Raw genomic sequence first — 18,805 nt, 5'->3', positions numbered from 1 at the left:
GCGCGTCCGTCCGTCTGTATGTGTCTCTCTCTTTCTCTCTCTTTTCCTGTCTGTCTGTATGTCTGTCTGTCTGTCTGTCTGACTGACTGTCTGTCTATCTGTCTGTCTGTAAGCCTGCCCGCCCGCCCGTCATTCCGTCCGTCTCTCTCTCTCTCTCTCTCTCTCTCTCTCTCTCTCTCTCTCTCTCTCTCTCTCTCTCTCTCTCTCTCTCTCGCTCACTATTATTTGAGAAACGATTCGGTCTGTGACTTCTTTAAATCGTATCTTGCTGACCGGACACAGTATGTCACTCTACAATGCCAGAATTCGTCTACTGCACTAATAAGACAAACCGGCACGGTGGCCTAGTGGTAAGGCGTCCGCCCTGTGATCGGGAGGTCGTGGGTCCCTATAACCCACGTACTGCCCATCTGCACTAGGAAACTGTTCTCTAATTCTTGCAACCGCACAAGCTGGTAAGGTGACCCTGATGTCTCTCCCAGCCATTTCCAGACCCACCGCACAAGCATGCGGTAAGCTACATACCGATACTGCCTGGAAAGAAAAACAAGCATACAATATTAATGACAGTATCAATCAATCAATCAATATGAGGCTTATATCGCGCGTATTCCGTGGGTACAGTTCTAAGCGCAGGGATTTAAAAAAAAAAAATTTATGCAATTTATATCGCGCACATATTCAAGGCGCAGGGATTTATTTATGCCGTGTGAGATGGAATTTTTTTTACACAATACATCACGCATTCACATCGGCCAGCAGATCGCAGCCATTTCGGCGCATATCCTACTTTTCACGGCCTATTATTCCAAGTCACACGGGTATTTTGGTGGACATTTTTATCTATGCCGATACAATTTTGCCAGGAAAGACCCTTTTGTCAATCGTGGGATCTTTAACGTGCACACCCCAATGTAGTGTACACAAAGGGACCTCGGTTTTTCATCTCACCCGAAAGACATATAACGTGCGCCACACACAAGACCCTTTTGTCAATGGTGGGATCTTTAACGTGCACACCCCAATGTAGTGTACACGAAGGGACCTCGGCGTTTCGTCTCATCCGAAAGACTAGCACCCACCACCTAGGTTAGGAAAGGGGGGAGAAAATTGCTAACGCCCTGACCCAGGGTCGAACTCGCAACCTCTCGCTTCCGAGCGCAAGTGCGTTACCACTCGGCCACCCAGTTCACAGTACACAAAGTGTACAATCAGGATACTTGAAAACATTCCCCATATTGCTTTGCTCAGAATTAGCACATGCGAATAAATGAATTGTCTTGAAATAAAAATGAATATCTGACAATTAATTTTCATTTTTTTTATTTTATTGTTATTTGTTTTTGCACATCTATGACATAAACCTATTTATAGTATCATGATTACAATTCTAAAAAAAAAATAACTTACTCATTAGCATCCTGTATAGCCCTCCCATACTGCTGGTTGTACCAGTGATAGCATGTCTCCAAGACATAGTGGTCCAAGCACACTGATCTGAAGCCAGGGTGGTCAGTGATGCAGCCCACCCCTGTGCTTACTGTCAGTGATTCCATTTCTGGAATTTCTTGACAACAGCGGCATTCTCGGATTGAGCCCATGCCTGCACAGTTTGCGCACTGACACCTGCACACACAAAATTTGATACAAGTTTAGTTCAAATTCTCTGCAGTCTACAAACTCACACAAAAAAATTGATCTACTAAGGCAGTAAAACAACTGAAATGGACACATTCACAACCAATGGTAGTGACCATTATGTCTGGACAAAACCATAATAAATTGTTATTCCATTGGAACATTGGTATATTCATACGTGTACTGATTTGGCTAGTTTTAGTTTTGGGGACTGCTACTAGCAATGATTGAGTGGGCATACTGACTACTCAGTAGGATGATGTTTTGACTAAAATTATAATCAGGAATGCGCATCACTTTCTGGCATGCATGAATTGCATCAAGGGTAAAAGAAGACATCGCACAAACTTTACAAATTACTGACTGCAAAACAAGCTCTACCAGAATCGATTCTATAATAGGAATATATACGAGGAAGAGTCTCACAATCACTGAATCAGTGGTAGTTTCTTACCAGTTGGTGGACATCAAACGATCGAGAGACTCGCTAAAATCGTCTCTGTCGGGTGTTTCCTCAACCTCAGCATCGGACAGCTCAGGTTCAAACTGGTATGGTTGAAGATCGTGTTCATTCAAAACCTCAAAATCACTACTGTAGCACGATAGTTCCAGTGAAGAAACGCTGCTTGTTTCACTGTTTTCTTCATGGTCTGCCATGCCAATACAGCTGCTGACGTCACAGCGAGGGGAGATCAGCCATGGCTGCGTTTTAGATTCTTACTTCCCTTACCCTTAATTGCAGGTATGAAAACCCACTTTCATTGATCGATATCTATTAAACCAAAGGACTTTGCTTGCCAATATTTTGCATCTGGTACTATTTAGTAATGTTCTCTCGGCAGAATTTTTTTGACCGAGCAATGTGGTTGACCTTTAAGGTGGCAGGTACAGTGGCGAAAGAGGTATTTTTTGTTTATTTTTATAGCATGAGATATACACAAGCTAGAACAAAGATTTTTGGTAGGTTCTTGCACAAAGCATGTGTCTAACAGAAAATAAATACTGTTACTTTGAAATATTAAATGATTTTAAGTTTTAATTAATTATGCAAATTAGCATCTAATTTTAGATACCGGAACTAGTAAGATTTGGAGACACTCCTATAGCTATCATATTATTTTCTTGGATTATATATTTGTTTTAGTACATTATACATCACAACATCTAGATTTTGTCATACCACATTTTTGATACTATGTTTTGTCTCTGACATATGGTCATGTGATATTTGTAATAAATTAAAATTAAAAAACATATCCTTTAACAAGGTTTATTACTAAAGTAAGCATGATATCCAAAAAGTGGTATGACACAATCTACCTGTTGGTATGATGAAGATTTGAGCCAAATTTCAGACAGATTGGTCCATATTTGTGTAAACTAGGAAGGTTAATCAACAACAAAATGTTAATTTTAACGAACGCCAACAAAGTTAAAAACATGGAGAGAGCAGTGCATACTCCCACCTGCTGCCTCTAATGGCCCCCACTCAGGTAAGGAAATCCTTCTGTTTCCTCCTGGGCATCCTCCAGCTGACATTTGCTATGCTTTTTAGCTTTGCGGGCTTCATGGGTGCTCAGGTTTGCCTGCCGTTGTGCGTTTTGAATGCGCATAGCGTCTTTCGTCACGAGGAAATCTTTTGTGAAATCCCCAACACGCAAGTCCAGTTTTTTTTAGTATCACACCCAAAGCTGATGCACCATCATTGAACAGAGAAACACCTATGCCAGGTGCAGTGTTGACAGTTGTAAGTCCATGATTCCCTGTTTTAGGGCACAATTTCCATATTACACCATTTAGTGCCTCATTTGCATTTTGTGTATAGCCTTCAACACATTTTCTTAGAAGTTGGACAGACCAGCTGGGATGAAATGTTTTGACAAAGCAGTTCAATATCAATTATCCTGTTTCCATGAAGTAATTCCTCTTCAGAAACATCAGAACCGACAGTTTTTGTCTTAATCTCACTCTTTGATTTACAATATAACTTGTCATCTCCAAAAAGTTTTCTCTTGGAACGTGATGTGGGCGTGGCATTTGTGTTTTGAGTCTGATCTTCGACCGATAAATTGTAAGATGTAGCTTTTTGAGAATCATCATCACAAACAGAATCAACAGAATCATTTCCACGCTTCCTTTTCGCTAAAACATGTCTATTTGGTGAAGGTTTTCTTTTAGTACCCCTTTTACGACCATTTAACTTCGGATCTGTCATGATTTACCCTACACAAGATTTAATTTATCAAACAAACACTTCCATGCAGACTTTACTGGGGGCAGACATTTGCAATGCGAAGTAACTCCTGCAGAATAACAGGGTAGGGGATAACGATTATTTGCCTTTCCTGCAGCAGACGCTTTTTTAGGGATACTGCATTCAAACAAACAACAGTGTTTTGGTCCGACATTTTGCTTTTAAGGGGGGATTTTCGGCCACACCACCCTCACTAAATAAATTCTTGCGTCAAATCTATTCATTTGTGAGCAAAAAACCTTCAGGATAAGGTGTAAAAATGATTTATCTTGGTTAAAAAAAATAAAAGAAGTAGTAAGGCCCAAAAGTGATTTTTTTCATTTTCACCACTATACCTGCCACCTTAATACTTTGATGAGATAATGCTCCTTTTAGGTATGAAATGATAGCATGTGCATGTGTGTAGGTAAGCGAGCGCACGCTCGCGCGCGCGAGCATGTGTGTGTGTATATGTGTGCATGTGTGTGTGTGTGTGTGTGCGTGTGTGTGTGTGTGTGTGTGTGTAAGTGTGTGTGAGCTTGTGTGTGCGTGTGTGTGTATACGAGGGTGTGTGTGTGGATGTGTGTGTGTGTGTGTGTGTGTGTATGTGCGCAGTCTTTGCTTTCGTTTACAATTATTCTCTGTAGTATGTTCCAAGGACAGGTTGGAAGATTAGGCTAAGCCTAAAACCTTTATCCTTATGTAATAAAGTTCTGAGTTCTGAGTTCTGAGCTCTCTCTCTCTCTCTCTCTCTCTCTCTCTCTCTCTCTCTCTCTCTCTCTCTCTCTCTCTCTCTCTCTCTCTCTCTCTCTCTCTCTCCTTTGCTGGGCCGTCAAGGTGCAACTCTCTTCCTTCGAATGTTAAAACTAGCAAATCTGTAAATATCTTTAAATCTTCCTTAAAAAAACATCTAAACTGTTCTCTGTAAGTACACACCCACGGTGACATAATTATGTGAATCTTACAGTTCTGTCTAATGTATACTATATTAATATATAATTATATTCACGTCATATTACATATTAATAGCATATAGTATTCATATTGTTTTACTTCGTATATTTATTAGACTGTGTGTTTCGTGTGGCCGTGGTGCTTATGCCTATTTACTGTACATTTACATGTTATGCCTATATGATTTCATTATATTATGTTGGTTATATGCGTGCGGATGTGTTAGTGTGAATGTAAAGGGCACGTTGTAAGATTAGGCCCTTGGCTTAAAATGTTTACCATTTATGTCAATAAAATGTTCTAAGTCTAAGTCTAAGTCTCTCTCTCTCTCTCTCTCTCTCTCTCTCTCTCTCTCTCTCTCTCTCTCTCTCTCTCTCTCTCTCTCTCTCTCTCTTCCTCTCTGTACACACTTAGCAAGAGAATGTAGTCGAAGGTTACCCTAAGCTGTCACTATGTTACTAATTGAAATCAGTGCTTTTTCAAGAGGCAATTGTTAAAGCAAGGTTTGTCATGAAAGACTGATGTAAAGAGCTTTCAAGTACATGATGAGAGAGCAGCAGACACAACAATTGCAATTCACTGTAAAGGATCCTACTTCATAGGTCACACATCATTGGTCCGGTTGAGTTGACCACCGTCGTCAGCTGGAAATGTTTATTGTCGCCGTGTTCCTGTCAAACCAACCGAGCTACACCCGTTTGTTCTTTTACACAAGGATTGTTAATTTATATGAATACAAGGTACAACTTGGCAAACTAAAACAAGTTAACTGTATTATGTCCATATGACGAGAATGAGTTCTGAATATACATTAAAATACTTTAGCCCGGGACAAACATTACTCTAAATGCAGACGCCTTCCAACGCATATAGATAGGAAACTGTTCCGTACCATTTTGGTTGGAATTAAATTGTTCTATTGTGGATAGTCACTATTATTCAGTTGCTCTGGATCGCACGCGATGGTCGGTTGGGCAGTCAGATATGTTTGTCAGTGCCAGACCTATTAGGTTAGGGGATGGTTGGAATACAACATAGTGTAGATATGCGGTTCGGAGGTCTATTCTACACGTCATAAAAAAGTAGGCACATGGGTTTTAGTTTTTTTTTAATTATAACTAGTTTACGTCATTGAAACGACCAAATGGCTTGGAAGATTTTCTTATCTTTTCATCGTACCAAATCAACTTTGGGGAGGGGGTTGGGGTGCACATAAAAAATATTCTTACTCACACAAAAAAACTTTAAAAAATCAGAATTCGTTGCCCACTAGATGCTTTGTGTAGCAATAAGCCGTTGTTAACCCGTGATTTGTAAAAATGTAAAAAAAATAATTACAAATCACGGAGCGCGCCCCGCCAGTTGTAAAAACATTTTTACAAATCGCGGGGCGCGCCTCGCTATTTGTAAAAATGTTTTTACAAATCACGTTTTTGCGCCCGATATTTTCTTGTCATCCTCAAAGTCAAGGGACAAAAACGAAACCCCTTGACTTTAGGGGTATTGCGACTCTGTTAATTTTAAGATTGGTTTTTTTCTTCATTACTAGGATGTCCCATCATTGGGAAATTCCGGTCGCTTCCTCCCAGTGGAAAGCTAGCAGTGACAGAGTCGCACTACCCCAAAGTCAAGGGATCTATTAGTCCCGTTTCGCCGTTATCCCAATTCGCCCCCATCGCATTTTGGCGACATTTCTCAGGCCAAGTGTCATTTTACCACCATGTCATGTACCATTAGCTCCACATCCCATTTTGGCGCAATCCCGGATCGCCGTTATCCCATTTCGCCCCAATCCCAGTAGCTTAACATCCCAAGTCAAGGGATCTATTAGATTTCTAGATTGTCTCATCGCTGGAAGATTCGGGTCGCTTCTTCCCAATAAAAAGCTAGCAGCAACAGAGTCGCGCTACCCTTAAGTCAAGGGATCTATTGGATTTTTTTTGATTTTTTTTTTTCATTACTAGATTGCCCGAACGCTGCGAAAGTCGGGTCGCTTCCACCCAATGGAAAGCTAGCAGCAACAGAGTCGCACTATCCCCAAGTCAAGGGATATATTAGATTATTTTTTTTCATTACTAGATTGTTCCATTGCTGGGAAATTCGGGTCGCTTCCTCCCAATGGAAAGCTAGCAGCAACTACAGAGTCGCGCTACCCCGAAAGTCAAGGGATCTATAAGATTTTTTTTCAGATTTGTTTTTCATTTATAGATTGTCCCATCGCTGGGAAATTAGGGTCACTTCCTCCCAGTGGAAAGCTAGCAGCAACCTAGTCGTGCTACCCCAAAGTCAAGGGATCTATTATATATATTTTTGTGTATGTATTTCTTGTCCCATCGCTTGCTAGCTTTCCACTGGGAGGAAGCGATCCGAATTTCTCAGCGATGGGACAAGAAAGACATGAAAAAAAGAATTACATTTTTTGTTTACATTTTTACAAATCACGGGTTAACAGGCGTCCTTATTGCGTGCCTTACGAGAAACAGATCGCGTGCAAAAAATACACGTAATGCTGTGTAGTATTCTTTGTGCTTTGGTTTATCGTCTCTAATTGACCCTATTCTGAGGTCTAAATCTTTCCTATTATCTTTCCGACTCATGCAATGTCACTTTTCTTTGAGATGTTTTGCGAGGAGTTGTGAGCTGAGAATACAGGCGTGTAAGTAGAACGCAAAAATCACACCTTGACTCGATCGGACAGACTGGTTCATGTCAGAGCACTTGACAGTCTCTGTCTCTTATCCCCGGTAGGATCATAAAATCGTGGAATCTGCTGATGTTCGTACTCCCCATCTACTTAGCTTCGTCCAAATAGGCCCACTTCAAACATCACACGCGGAAGACACGACTTGAGCTGGACACCACAGTCATGTTCGAACCACGCACCAAGACACCACGCACCAGTCAGCATTGAAAACAATGTTTTCGCGAGAAATTGACATAAATAAAATCAATCTAAATTGTTAAAAATAAGAGAAAAAAGAAATCAAAGACGGACTCTTGAAGAAGTAACGTTTCACTCAGATATATTTTATCCAGCCGGTCATGTCTTTCATTCATCCCTTTTCTTCTGACAGAAATAAAATAACACAAGAGAAATGAACATATGTAAGTAGGATTAAAAGCAAACGGCAAGTTGTGTGAAAAATGTTACTGACCACCACGTGCATGCACATATTTGCTGCCCCCCCCCCCCCCCCTCAACATCGTAATCGTATCGGCTCTGTATCCCTTTGCCCTCGACCTCTTCCCGAACACCTCCCCCCCCCCCCCCACCCCCTTCCTTTCTTTTTAGTAAATCCCCCCTCAGTCGGAGCGGCAGTTGTCACCACGCATTCGACTTCTTTTTTTGTTTTAAATAGTATCTCCTTTACAAGCTGATCTGATAATAAAATATCTTATTTTTGTAAGCCCTTAGAAAAAATCTCCCTAGAAAGAAATGGGTTAAAGCATGATGCTATTAAAATATTGACGGGTGAATGCCGGCTACACAAACACACGTACCAAAGTACTCATCCTCCCCGAAGACGGAATGTGACCCCCAATGTGGTGGGAACTTAAAAGCGGTCACATACGCGTTTTTCTCCTAGGTACGGGGAGAACGCAGAAAAAGAAAAAGTAGAAGAATGGCCTTTCCGAGCATAATTATATAGCCAGTTAAACAATTTCATTATTTGTAGTTTCAGAGATATGGAGCTTCAAAGTACTGATCCTTATTTTCTGGGAGCATATTTCAGAAGCAGTTATAAATTACATCCAGTGATGCAGTCCACCTGACCTGATCGTGACCTATACTGCTGGCGCTGGTGGTCGGTCACATTACCTTTTCGGTCCACGGCGGGTTATGCAACACAAAGGTGCAGACAGGCCTCTTTTTCACCTAACCAAGGTTACGAATGTTAGTGACCTGATCGTGACCTACGCTGCCGGCGCCGTGTCTCGGTCACATCAATCAATCAATCAATATGAGGCCTATATTGGGGCGGGGATATAGCTCAGTTGGTAGCGCGCTGGATTTGTATTCAGTTGGCCGCTGTTAGCGTGAGTTCGATCCCAGGTTCGGCGGAAATTTATTTCAGAGTCAACTTTGTGTGCAGACTCTCTTCGGTGTCCAACCCCCCCCCCCCCCCCACCCCCCGTGTACACTACATTGGGTGTGCACGTTAAAGATCCCACGATTGACAAAAGGGTCTTTCCTGGCAAAATTGCTTAGGCACAGCCGGTTAATAATTGTCTACCTATACCCGTGTGACTTGGAATAATAGGCCGTGAAAGGTAAATATGCGCCGAAATGGCTGCAATTACTGGCCGTATAAAATTTCATCTCACACGGCATTACTGCAGAGCGCCTAGAACTGTACCCACGGAATATGCGCGATATAAGCGTCATTGATTGATTGATTGATTGATATTGCTATTTCATATGTTACGTGGATTTCCATTGGTCAATTGGGCAAAACTGAGCTCAGTGCAAAAGTGATATCGACGACATTTCCTTTATTGCTTCCCCACTTCAAAAGCAAAAACACCTAAATTTAAAAACAAACAAATATATACACAAAGAAAAAAGCCAAGCACCCCCCTTCAATTTCGCAATGACTGATTTTTAAAGTTCTGGTATGGAAACAGTAAGTTCAGGAGCTCGGTTTGACAAATGTTATCGACAAGAGCAACTCTTTGGAAATAACATCACACAAGAAAACTCCAGTTTTGATTGGTTTTAATCGTGATTTGGTACCTTGCCAAAAAGTGACGTTTTAACCCTAAAACAGTACCCCTGATAAGTATGGAGCTGCAAGCTGAAAAAGACAGGTTTAGGTAAATGTGTCATGAAAAAAATGTAATTGAGAGTGCTCAGATGGCATACGCGATTCAAAAGTTCAATATCGAGTGAAACCCCCGCGTGCCCGGATGACGGCGTCAACCCTGCGTCTCATCCCTCCAGTCAAACGTCGGATCTGTTCACGGGTCACTTGCAACCACTCACGATGCAAAGCTGCCTCCAATTCACGTAATGTCTGCACAGGAGGCTGCAGAGCTTGTATACGACGCCCCAGGATGTCCCAAACATGCTCCAGCGGATTAAGATCTGGACTCATTGCCGGCCATGGGAGTGTTGTTACAGCGTTGTTCTGGAGGTAGTCCACTACTGCCCTGGATCGATGAGGCCTGGCGTTATCATCCATGTACACGGGTATTGTGGCAAGTGGGTGGTTGTCAAAATGAGTAACGACAACAGGTTCCAGGACATGTCGCATATACTGATCACCCGTGAGGTTGCCACGTACGGTGACAAGGTCTAGCTTGCAGTCATGGGAAATGCAACCCCAAACCATGACTGACCCGCCACCGAATGGAACAGTTTGTCTGATGTTCCTGGGTGTATAGGCCGTGTTCCTGTGCCTCCATACCCTCAGTCGGCCGTCAGTGACATGGAGAAGGAATCTGCTTTCGTCCGACCAGTGGATCCTCCTCCACGTTCTCAGGTTCCATCTTTGCCGTGCCAGACACCATGCCAAGCGTCTTCTCTTGTGGTCATCTGTCAGTCGGGGACGCTTAATGACTCTTCGGGCTGCCATTCCTGCAGCTTTCAAGCGGTTTCGTACGGTCCTGGTTGACAGATGTCGATTTGGAAGCCATGCTCGTTTCAGGACGGTACTCGTTGAAAATGGCTCACGCCGAATTATTCGGAGAAAAGCTCGGTCTTCACGTTCTGACGTCACACGGGGTCGCCCTGACTGTGGACGGTCCTTCACAGCACCAGTCTGACGATGTTTGCGTACCAAACGGCTGATGACTGTGTAGTGGTAGCCAAGTTGACGACCAATCGCTTTGAAGGATACTCCTGTAGCATGCATTCCTATAATCTGCCATCGGATCGCCTCTGATAATCGTCTTCTCGCCATGTTCACAGAGAATGTTTGCAAATTGTCGTCGCCCAGTGTTAAATACAGAAATTTGCAGCGTGAGCATACTGCCTTTTTTAACATTCGTGGGTTGCATGCTGCACGTGCTTCTCACAGGCAGTGGCGACACAATCTTGACGCGTGAACTTCCCAACCTTATTATGGAAACCCATGTATGTCATTACGAAGAAAAAAAATGGTAAAACAAATTTGACTCAATTATTATCACAAATTCATTCGGGGGGTGCTTGGCTTTTTTCTTTGTGTATATATGAAAATGTAATGATCCCAGAATTTAGTTGATCAAGTGACTAAAGACTTTTTGAAAGAAAAGCCATTTTGAAATACTGAAAAGTCAATCAATCAATCAATCAAAGTACAAGAAAAGAGAGAACAAAAAGAAATAATAATCAGAGGGAGGGATATGGAACAGCCAAAACTGAGACAAATACTTTTGTCATTTCTTTAATCAATCAATCAATCAATGACGCTTATATCGCGCATATTCCGTGGGTACAGTTCTAGGCGCTCTGCAGTGATGCCGTGTGAGATGAAATTTTATACGGCCAGTAATTGCAGCCATTTCGGCGCATATTTACCTTTCACGGCCTATTATTCCAAGTCACACGGGTATAGGTAGACAATTATTAACTGTGCCTAAGCAATTTTGCCAGGAAAGACCCTTTTGTCAATCGTGGGATCTTTAACGTGCACACCCAATGTAGTGTACACGGGGGGAGGGTTCGGACACCGAAGAGAGTCTGCACACAAAGTTGACTCTGAAATAAATTTCCGCCGAACCTGGGATCGAACTCACGCTGACAGCGGCCAACTGAATACAAATCCAGCGCGCTACCAACTGAGCTATATCCCCGCCCTAGGCAAGTAAATACAAAATGTCCAAAGAATTAGCAATATATCTAACATTGACAGACTGTGTGATGATATCTTCGACCTCCGGTCTCGATTTTGATATCACTGTCAAAACAGACCATAGCAGAAGATATCATCACACAGTCCGTCAATATTGGGTAATATCGCGCGTATTCCGTGGGTACAGTTCTAAGCGCAGGGATTTTTTTTATATTTAAAAAAAAAATTGTTTATGCAATTTATATCGCGCACATATTCAAGGCGCAGGGATTTATTTATGCCGTGTGAGATGGAATTTTTTTTACACAATACATCACGCATTCACATCGGCTAGCAGATCGCAGCCATTTCGGCGCATATCCTACTTTTCACGGCCTATTATTCCAAGTCACACGGGTATTTTGGTGGACATTTTTATCTATGCCTATACAATTTTGCCAGGAAAGACCCTTTTGTCAATCGTGGGATCTTTAACGTGCACACCCCAATGTAGTGTACACGAAGGGAACTCGGTTTTTCGTCTCACCCGAAAGACTAGCACTTGAACCCACCACCTAGGTTAGGAAAGGGGGGAGAAAATTGTTAACGCCCTGACCCAGGGTCGAACTCGCAACCTCTCGCTTCCGAGCGCAAGTGCGTTACCACTCGGCCACCCAGTCCTTGACTTCGGTCCACAGTGGGTTATGCAACACACTGGCGCAGGCAGGTCTCTTTTTAACCTGACCAAAGCTGCGAATGTTAGTCAAATCAAATTTATTGTTTTTTGGGGTCCCGCCAACCACTTTGGGTCACATCATGACCAAAATCACACGAATGTTAGTGACCTGATCGTGACCTAATGAGTAATAAATATAGAATGTGTAAAAATCCCACACAACTACCTAAGGTCGGACCCAAACTACTACAAAGTCACACACAAACACCAATAGTTAGGACACAACTACCTAAGGTCGGACCCAAACTACTACAAAGTCACACACAAACACCAATAGTTAGGACACAACTACCTAAAGTCAGACCCAAACTACTACAAAGTCACACACAAACACCAATAGTTAGGACACACCTACCTAAGGTCGGTCCCATACTACTACAAAGTCACACACAAACACCAATAGTTAGGACACTGGGCAAGAGTTCACACACAAATACCTATCAGGTCGCACCCAAACTACTAACAATTATACAAGGGCAGGTAAGACATACTATATCCTGAGTTATCTCTCTTGGAAATTATAATGAATTTATTAAAGAGACTATAAACCCCAGCTCTAATTATAGGATCTTAGGGGACTTTTTCTAACTCTAAGCTCTCAAATAACTATCATACATACTAAACAATGTAAGATGGTAGAGCACGTGGCCAAATTAATTTGCGGCGACCAGGGTTCGAACATGCAACCGTATGAATACAAGTCCAAGGCGCTACCACTGCGCCAAGAAGGTCGCCGTACACTGCTTAGTCCATTATGACCGTATTTAAACTGCCACAACTTCTTTATTTTGCATAGGAACAATATTGTTCTTATATCAAATTAGGTATTTGGTTGTAGACCATGGCGCTTTGAGGTAATTGCTTTGGTATGATAAGATAAAGCGCGGCCGGTATAAATAGCCAAATTTCATTTTCATTCAAACAGATACACAAAGAGATGGAGAGAGATACAGAGAGGGAAATGAACAATTTGGAGCGCCCACTCGAATCTGATCGTATTTGGGGCGGCTGGTCACAATTTATTGACACCAGGGACCCGTTTTCTGTTATGGAGCAACCAATATTGTCTCCCCAATCCGGGATTCGAACCAGCGCAATGCGCTAACAGACTTCGCTTCTTGTCCCCACTAAGGGAAAGAAAGAGAGATAATAATACAACTTCTGTTTCGACTCAGGCCACATTTCGGGGCTTTACTCCGGGTTCTCCAGTCTGCTCCCCCCTCAAAAATATTCTCAAAAAAATTAATGTTTACTAGGTTGGGTCTGGTGCACTCCAAAGTTGCGAGTTTGCCTTTGCTGAGAGGGCTGCCCAAAATACTGAACTAATTTTCAGTCCCTTTTAAGTATAATTCTCTTTAAATATTGTAATTATTGTATTTAAATTGCATAGATGTAATCTACATACTCTTCTGAATAATTTGATATAAGAACAATCTTGTTCCGATGAAAAATAAAAAAGTTGTGGCAGTTTAAAAACGGTCATTATGGACTAAGCAGTGTACTTGAATAAATTCATTATAATTTCCAAGAGAGATAACTCATGATATAGTATGTCTTGCTACTGACAGTAAGAAAACACGAGTTACCTGCCCTTGTATAATTGTTAGTAGTTTGGGTGGGAACCGTTGGCATTTGGGTGTGAACTCTTGCCCAATGTACTAACTATTGGTGTTTGTGTGTGACTTTGTAGAAGTTTGGGTCCGACCTTAGGTAGTTGTGTGCGACTTTTACACACAAATTCTGCACACAAATGCCAAGGTACCCTTATAACCACCTCTGTGTGTGTATGTCTGTGTGTGTGTGTATGTGTGTGTATGTTTGTGTGCACGAGCGTGTGTGTGTGTGTGTGTGTGTGTGTGTGTGTGTCCGGCTATGTGTGTGTGTGTGTGTGTGTGTGTGTCCGGCTGTGTGTGTCCGTGTGTCCATGTGTCTGTGTGTGTCTGTCTGTCTGTAGCTGTCAATCTGTCCGCCTATGCCTGTGTGCGTTGTGCCTGTGTGTATGTATGTATCTGTCTGTCTCTTTGTCCGGCTGTGTGTCACCAACTCGGTCAGACTTACCCGTGTGACGTCAAAGTCCTGTTTGACGGGAGGAGTGGGACACCGCCCGGTCCTGATGACGATGAATGCTGACGTCACACCCAGCAACGTCAACACCACCAGCGACTGACACAACGACGGCATCCTGCGGATTGAGATGTGGAGATGTGGATTTCTTGTCAGAGAAATAGAGAAAGTAACGTTAAAATAATTGACTAGTTGTGAGGTCAGAAGTGGTAGGGTGGTAGTGGGTGATTTAGGAGGGGGTGAAGGAGCGGGAGGTGGATGGGTGCTGTGCATTTGTGTGTGTGTGTGTGTGTGTGGGTGTGTATGTGTGTGTGAGGGCGTGTGTGTGTATGTGGGTGTGTGTGTGAGCGTGCGCGAGAGAGAGAGAGTGTGTGTGCGTGTGTGTGTGTGTGTGTGTGTTCGTGTATGTGCGTGTGTGTGAGCGAGAGAGAGAGAGAGAGTGTGTGTGTGTGTGTGTGTGTGTTTATGTGTGCGTATCTGTGTATGTGTGTGTGTGCGCGCGTGCGAGTGAAGTGGTGGAAGGGTGTCTGTATGTCCCTCTGTCTGTCAGGCGGTCGGTCGGTCGGTCAGTGCATTAGTCGTCTTCCCATGCAAAACACGTGTCTTTGTTTGACCCGCATCAACGGTCGATCTTATGTATACATGCAGGACTTTGCATGTGTTAAATTTTTATCTCAGAAGAATTGAATTACGACATTTATCCACTGTGTTTGGAATGAGTCGTCTCAGAAAAAAATCCTACGTCGACGGAACGGGAGCCAGAAATACCCTTGCAAAGCAAGTAACTTAGCTTACTACAACATCATAGTGTTAAGAAAACTTCGTCACGATCTGTTCGAAAATGATCAATAAGCTGATGTTCTCAAAATGTGACCCTCCACCACGAAATGAGTCGCATGTCACCTCGCGCGGTTCGGGGAGTGTCTGGTAACAGTGTGAGGGTCAACTTAGTCACATGCTTATAACTCAAACAGTTTTCGCTCTTTTCTAAAACGGTTTTCACCACTGGATAGAGCATAAAAAACTATTTAGGAATATGTAAAAATATGAATATCATGCTAATGTGACATGTGACTCATTTCGTGGTGGAGGGTCACAAATGTGCTTTAAGGGCGATGCAAACCAGAGACCGGCACATAGTAGGGTCAGTTGTCTTTATTCATCGACCATCTGACAATGACAGGTTGTACGCATGGAGGCAAGTTTCCTCAGCGGAATATGACTTTATTCAGGTATTCCACTGTGGAGTGAGTGGAGCAAGCTATTATATCCCGGGGGGAGACGGGTACAAACGCTACTTTACAGAATAAGAACGTTGATTTTTCTCCAGAAAAACTGTCACAGATTATTCCCAAGAAAAAGTTAATCGCAATATTGCTGCAGAAAAACATCTGTCAACTCGATTGTACTGCCTTCGAAACCTTTCACACCAAATAAATATTAGGAACATCGTGCAAAATGGCGCTTAACAAGCCGAGTGATTCCGAGATGTTCCGAGCAGCAGATGACGTCAGTGACGTGGATATAGCTTGGAGACTAGAAACACGGACCCGTGTCTATAGCCACAACCGTTTACGTTATCTGATTGAAATTAAAATATAACGCTAGCCCTTGGGCTAGACAATAGAAGAACAACTTAAAAATTAAAAACTCAATGAATTAGTGTGACAGCATACATCTCAATGATAATTGTGTAGCTAGAAAATGAATACCCCAAAAAGTGGCCCGTGCAATAATTTGCCATGCAGATGTGCACAAACGCTATCTGATCGCTAACGGGACTTTTTAAAGCTTTGTCGTGCATAATTGCTCAGTCAAGCAAACGTCCAAGGTTTTGAGATACATGTGTGTGGTTGTAATCATCCAGTGTGGAAATAGATATAGCATGTAATCAACCCACTGACAACGCAACTACACCGAGTTAATTGTATCTGGTTTAAACAAAACTTTATTCAATTTTAATCATGACAAGAACAATGCATGGATGATTACATACTCAAGCATATAATGCTTATTATAAGCAATCATAGTAATTACAAAACAAAGGTTAGCATGATGGCGGAATAAATACATTAGCTCCTTTCAGGAAACGAAAAACAAAACAAAAGACAAAACAGATACACAAACAAGCAGAAAATGGGAAGGGGTTGGTGATACAGGAGGTGGGGAAAGGGCAGCTAGCTAGTAGCTAGCTTAAGGGAAAAAGAAGAAGAAAAAGAAGAAGACTTGGAGCGCCAATATTTGAGGGGATTTTTTCAATTGTAATAAGTGCACATAAGACACTCGCACAAAGTTAATGCGTATTGTGATCAGAGGAAAAGTCACTACATTGCGCATAAATCGAGACATAATTGATGCCGGAAAACAACAAAAGAACATGAGAGAGGTTATGGGGAAACATTTGTCAGGCAGCATGTCGCGTGACAGTGTCTAATAAATGTAATGAGTGAAATATAGAGGCTCATTTACGGAACCTGCCCGTCTGTCTAATATAGTCCTGTACAGTTATGAATATGGTCTGGTTGACATTTCGTGAATATTGCGGGATGCCTTTCAATAATATTTCGATATACTTATAATCATTTGTCAAATTATCAATGGACAATAATCTTATATCTCTATACAAGGGACAATGCAATAAGTAATGTTCAGCAGTCTCGCTGGGATAACCACACTCGCATTGAGGGCAATCGTTAAGGTGCCGCTTACATAAATCAAAATTCAAATCACTCATACCAATACGCAATCTGCAATGATGTACTTGTTCAAATCTTTCTCCAAAATAATAATGGCATGGTACTTTAAAATCAGCATTTAACATATAACTTTTGAACTCGCTCAAGGAGGTGGTCATTTTAACGTTATCTGGTAAGGTGTTCCATAGTACAGTCGTTTTGGGGATAAAAGAGTTGCGGAATAATTCGGTTCTATGTGGAGGCACGTATCTTTCAAATGGTCTTCGTCTATGATACGGATTAATGTCAACTACAAGAGGGGGCAATACATTTACTAAGTACTGGGGGCATTTGCTATGTATCATCTTATGAAAAACAATTAATTTATGTCTTTTCCTTCGTTCTTCAAGGCTACATAGCCCACTTTCCTCATACAGCTTTGCATGGCTAGTGCCCTTAACTCCACCTATAATAATTCGTAGGGCTTCTAAGTGTAATTTTTCTAATGCATCTGCCATTATCTTAGTGCAATTATCCCAAACAACATCTGCATAGTCGAAATGGGGTAAAAGACTTGTACATTATTTCCAAACTTTTTCGACTTAATCTAAATTTATAAAATCGTAAACAATTAATCAGTAAATTCGCTTTTTTAACTATACTTTGGATGTGGGCATCCCACTTGCAGGTGCTCTGTAAAATCACTCCAAGGTGTTTGTGTTGATCTACTTTTTGTAAAAAGACATTGTTGAAAAACAAGGGTTGAGGGGGGATTAAATCACGTTAAATATTTAACAATTCAGTCTTGGTCTCGTTAAATTTAACTTTCCATTTATTGGCCCATGCACTAATTTTATCAAGATCTTGTTAATTGTATCTAGATATAGACTTCTGATGCAGACACAATGGTTTGCAGCACAACTAACAAATTTATGATTCATATTTTGTTGATAGCAAAAATGTGTATCAGTAAGTTTAGATATGGTAGGCCTATTGACTTAAATGTAATGTTTAATTGCGAATTAGGGATGAGACGTTTGAGTATTTTGCAAATGAAAATGTTTAAGTATGTGAGTATATGCGTTCTGTGTGTAGTAGTCCTTGGCTCGCCCTAATAGGCTTGAGGTTTGCTGGCCGATGTAAATGCGTGATATATTGTGTAAAAAATTCCATCTCACACGGCATAAATAAACCCCTGCGCCTTGAATCCGTGGTTGAGATATGTGCGCGATATAAATTGCATAAAATAAAAATAAATTCATCCAACAACATCGTAAGTAGAACACAAAATGACTCACCTGGTTAACTCCCAAAGTCACTCACTACCTCACGAAAAGCGACCACTGCGTTCAACTTCAGCAACGCGAGTGTGTGACCGTGATACGGGTGCACAAACCACGAACCTCTGGGTGAAAGAGACAAGAATTCGAGCCTACCCCTTCAGTTAAACATACTCAATTATGCTGTAGACGCAAAAGACTGCCTTAAGCACGCTACGCATGACCTAGCACACATACAGTTCACGTCGCCCGATGCCCAAAGCCTTTGAGTTTGTACATGTACTTAACAGGTACACAGGCGCGCTTCGCAATTTCACGGTAGTATAACAATGAAAGTACAGTCGCACCGTGCCTATCCACAAGAAGTGATGTTGCACACAAGTTTTATTACGTTTTTTACATTTGCGACAAGTTGTCACACTCGAACAGATCTTACTTCAACCGTACCAGTTGTGAAGACTAAAACGTTT

General features: G+C 41.9%; 1 protein-coding gene across 1 annotated transcript; it reads right to left on the bottom strand.

Moving 5' to 3' along the window:
* Positions 1–236: 236 nt before the first annotated feature.
* Positions 237–2,312, bottom strand: LOC138962768 (uncharacterized). The gene is made up of 3 exons (XM_070334716.1): positions 2,093–2,312; positions 1,411–1,626; positions 237–534 (listed from the first exon to the last, which is right to left on the bottom strand). The coding sequence occupies exons 1-3, from the start codon at positions 2,293–2,295 to the stop codon at positions 345–347; spliced, it is 609 nt and encodes a 202-aa protein (XP_070190817.1). The 5' UTR covers positions 2,296–2,312; the 3' UTR covers positions 237–344.
* Positions 2,313–18,805: the final 16,493 nt, after the last annotated feature.

This window comes from Littorina saxatilis, linkage group LG3 (assembly GCF_037325665.1).
Source record: "Littorina saxatilis isolate snail1 linkage group LG3, US_GU_Lsax_2.0, whole genome shotgun sequence".
Lineage (NCBI taxonomy): Eukaryota > Metazoa > Mollusca > Gastropoda > Littorinimorpha > Littorinidae > Littorina > Littorina saxatilis.
This window is presented reverse-complemented; position numbering and strand designations above follow the sequence as displayed.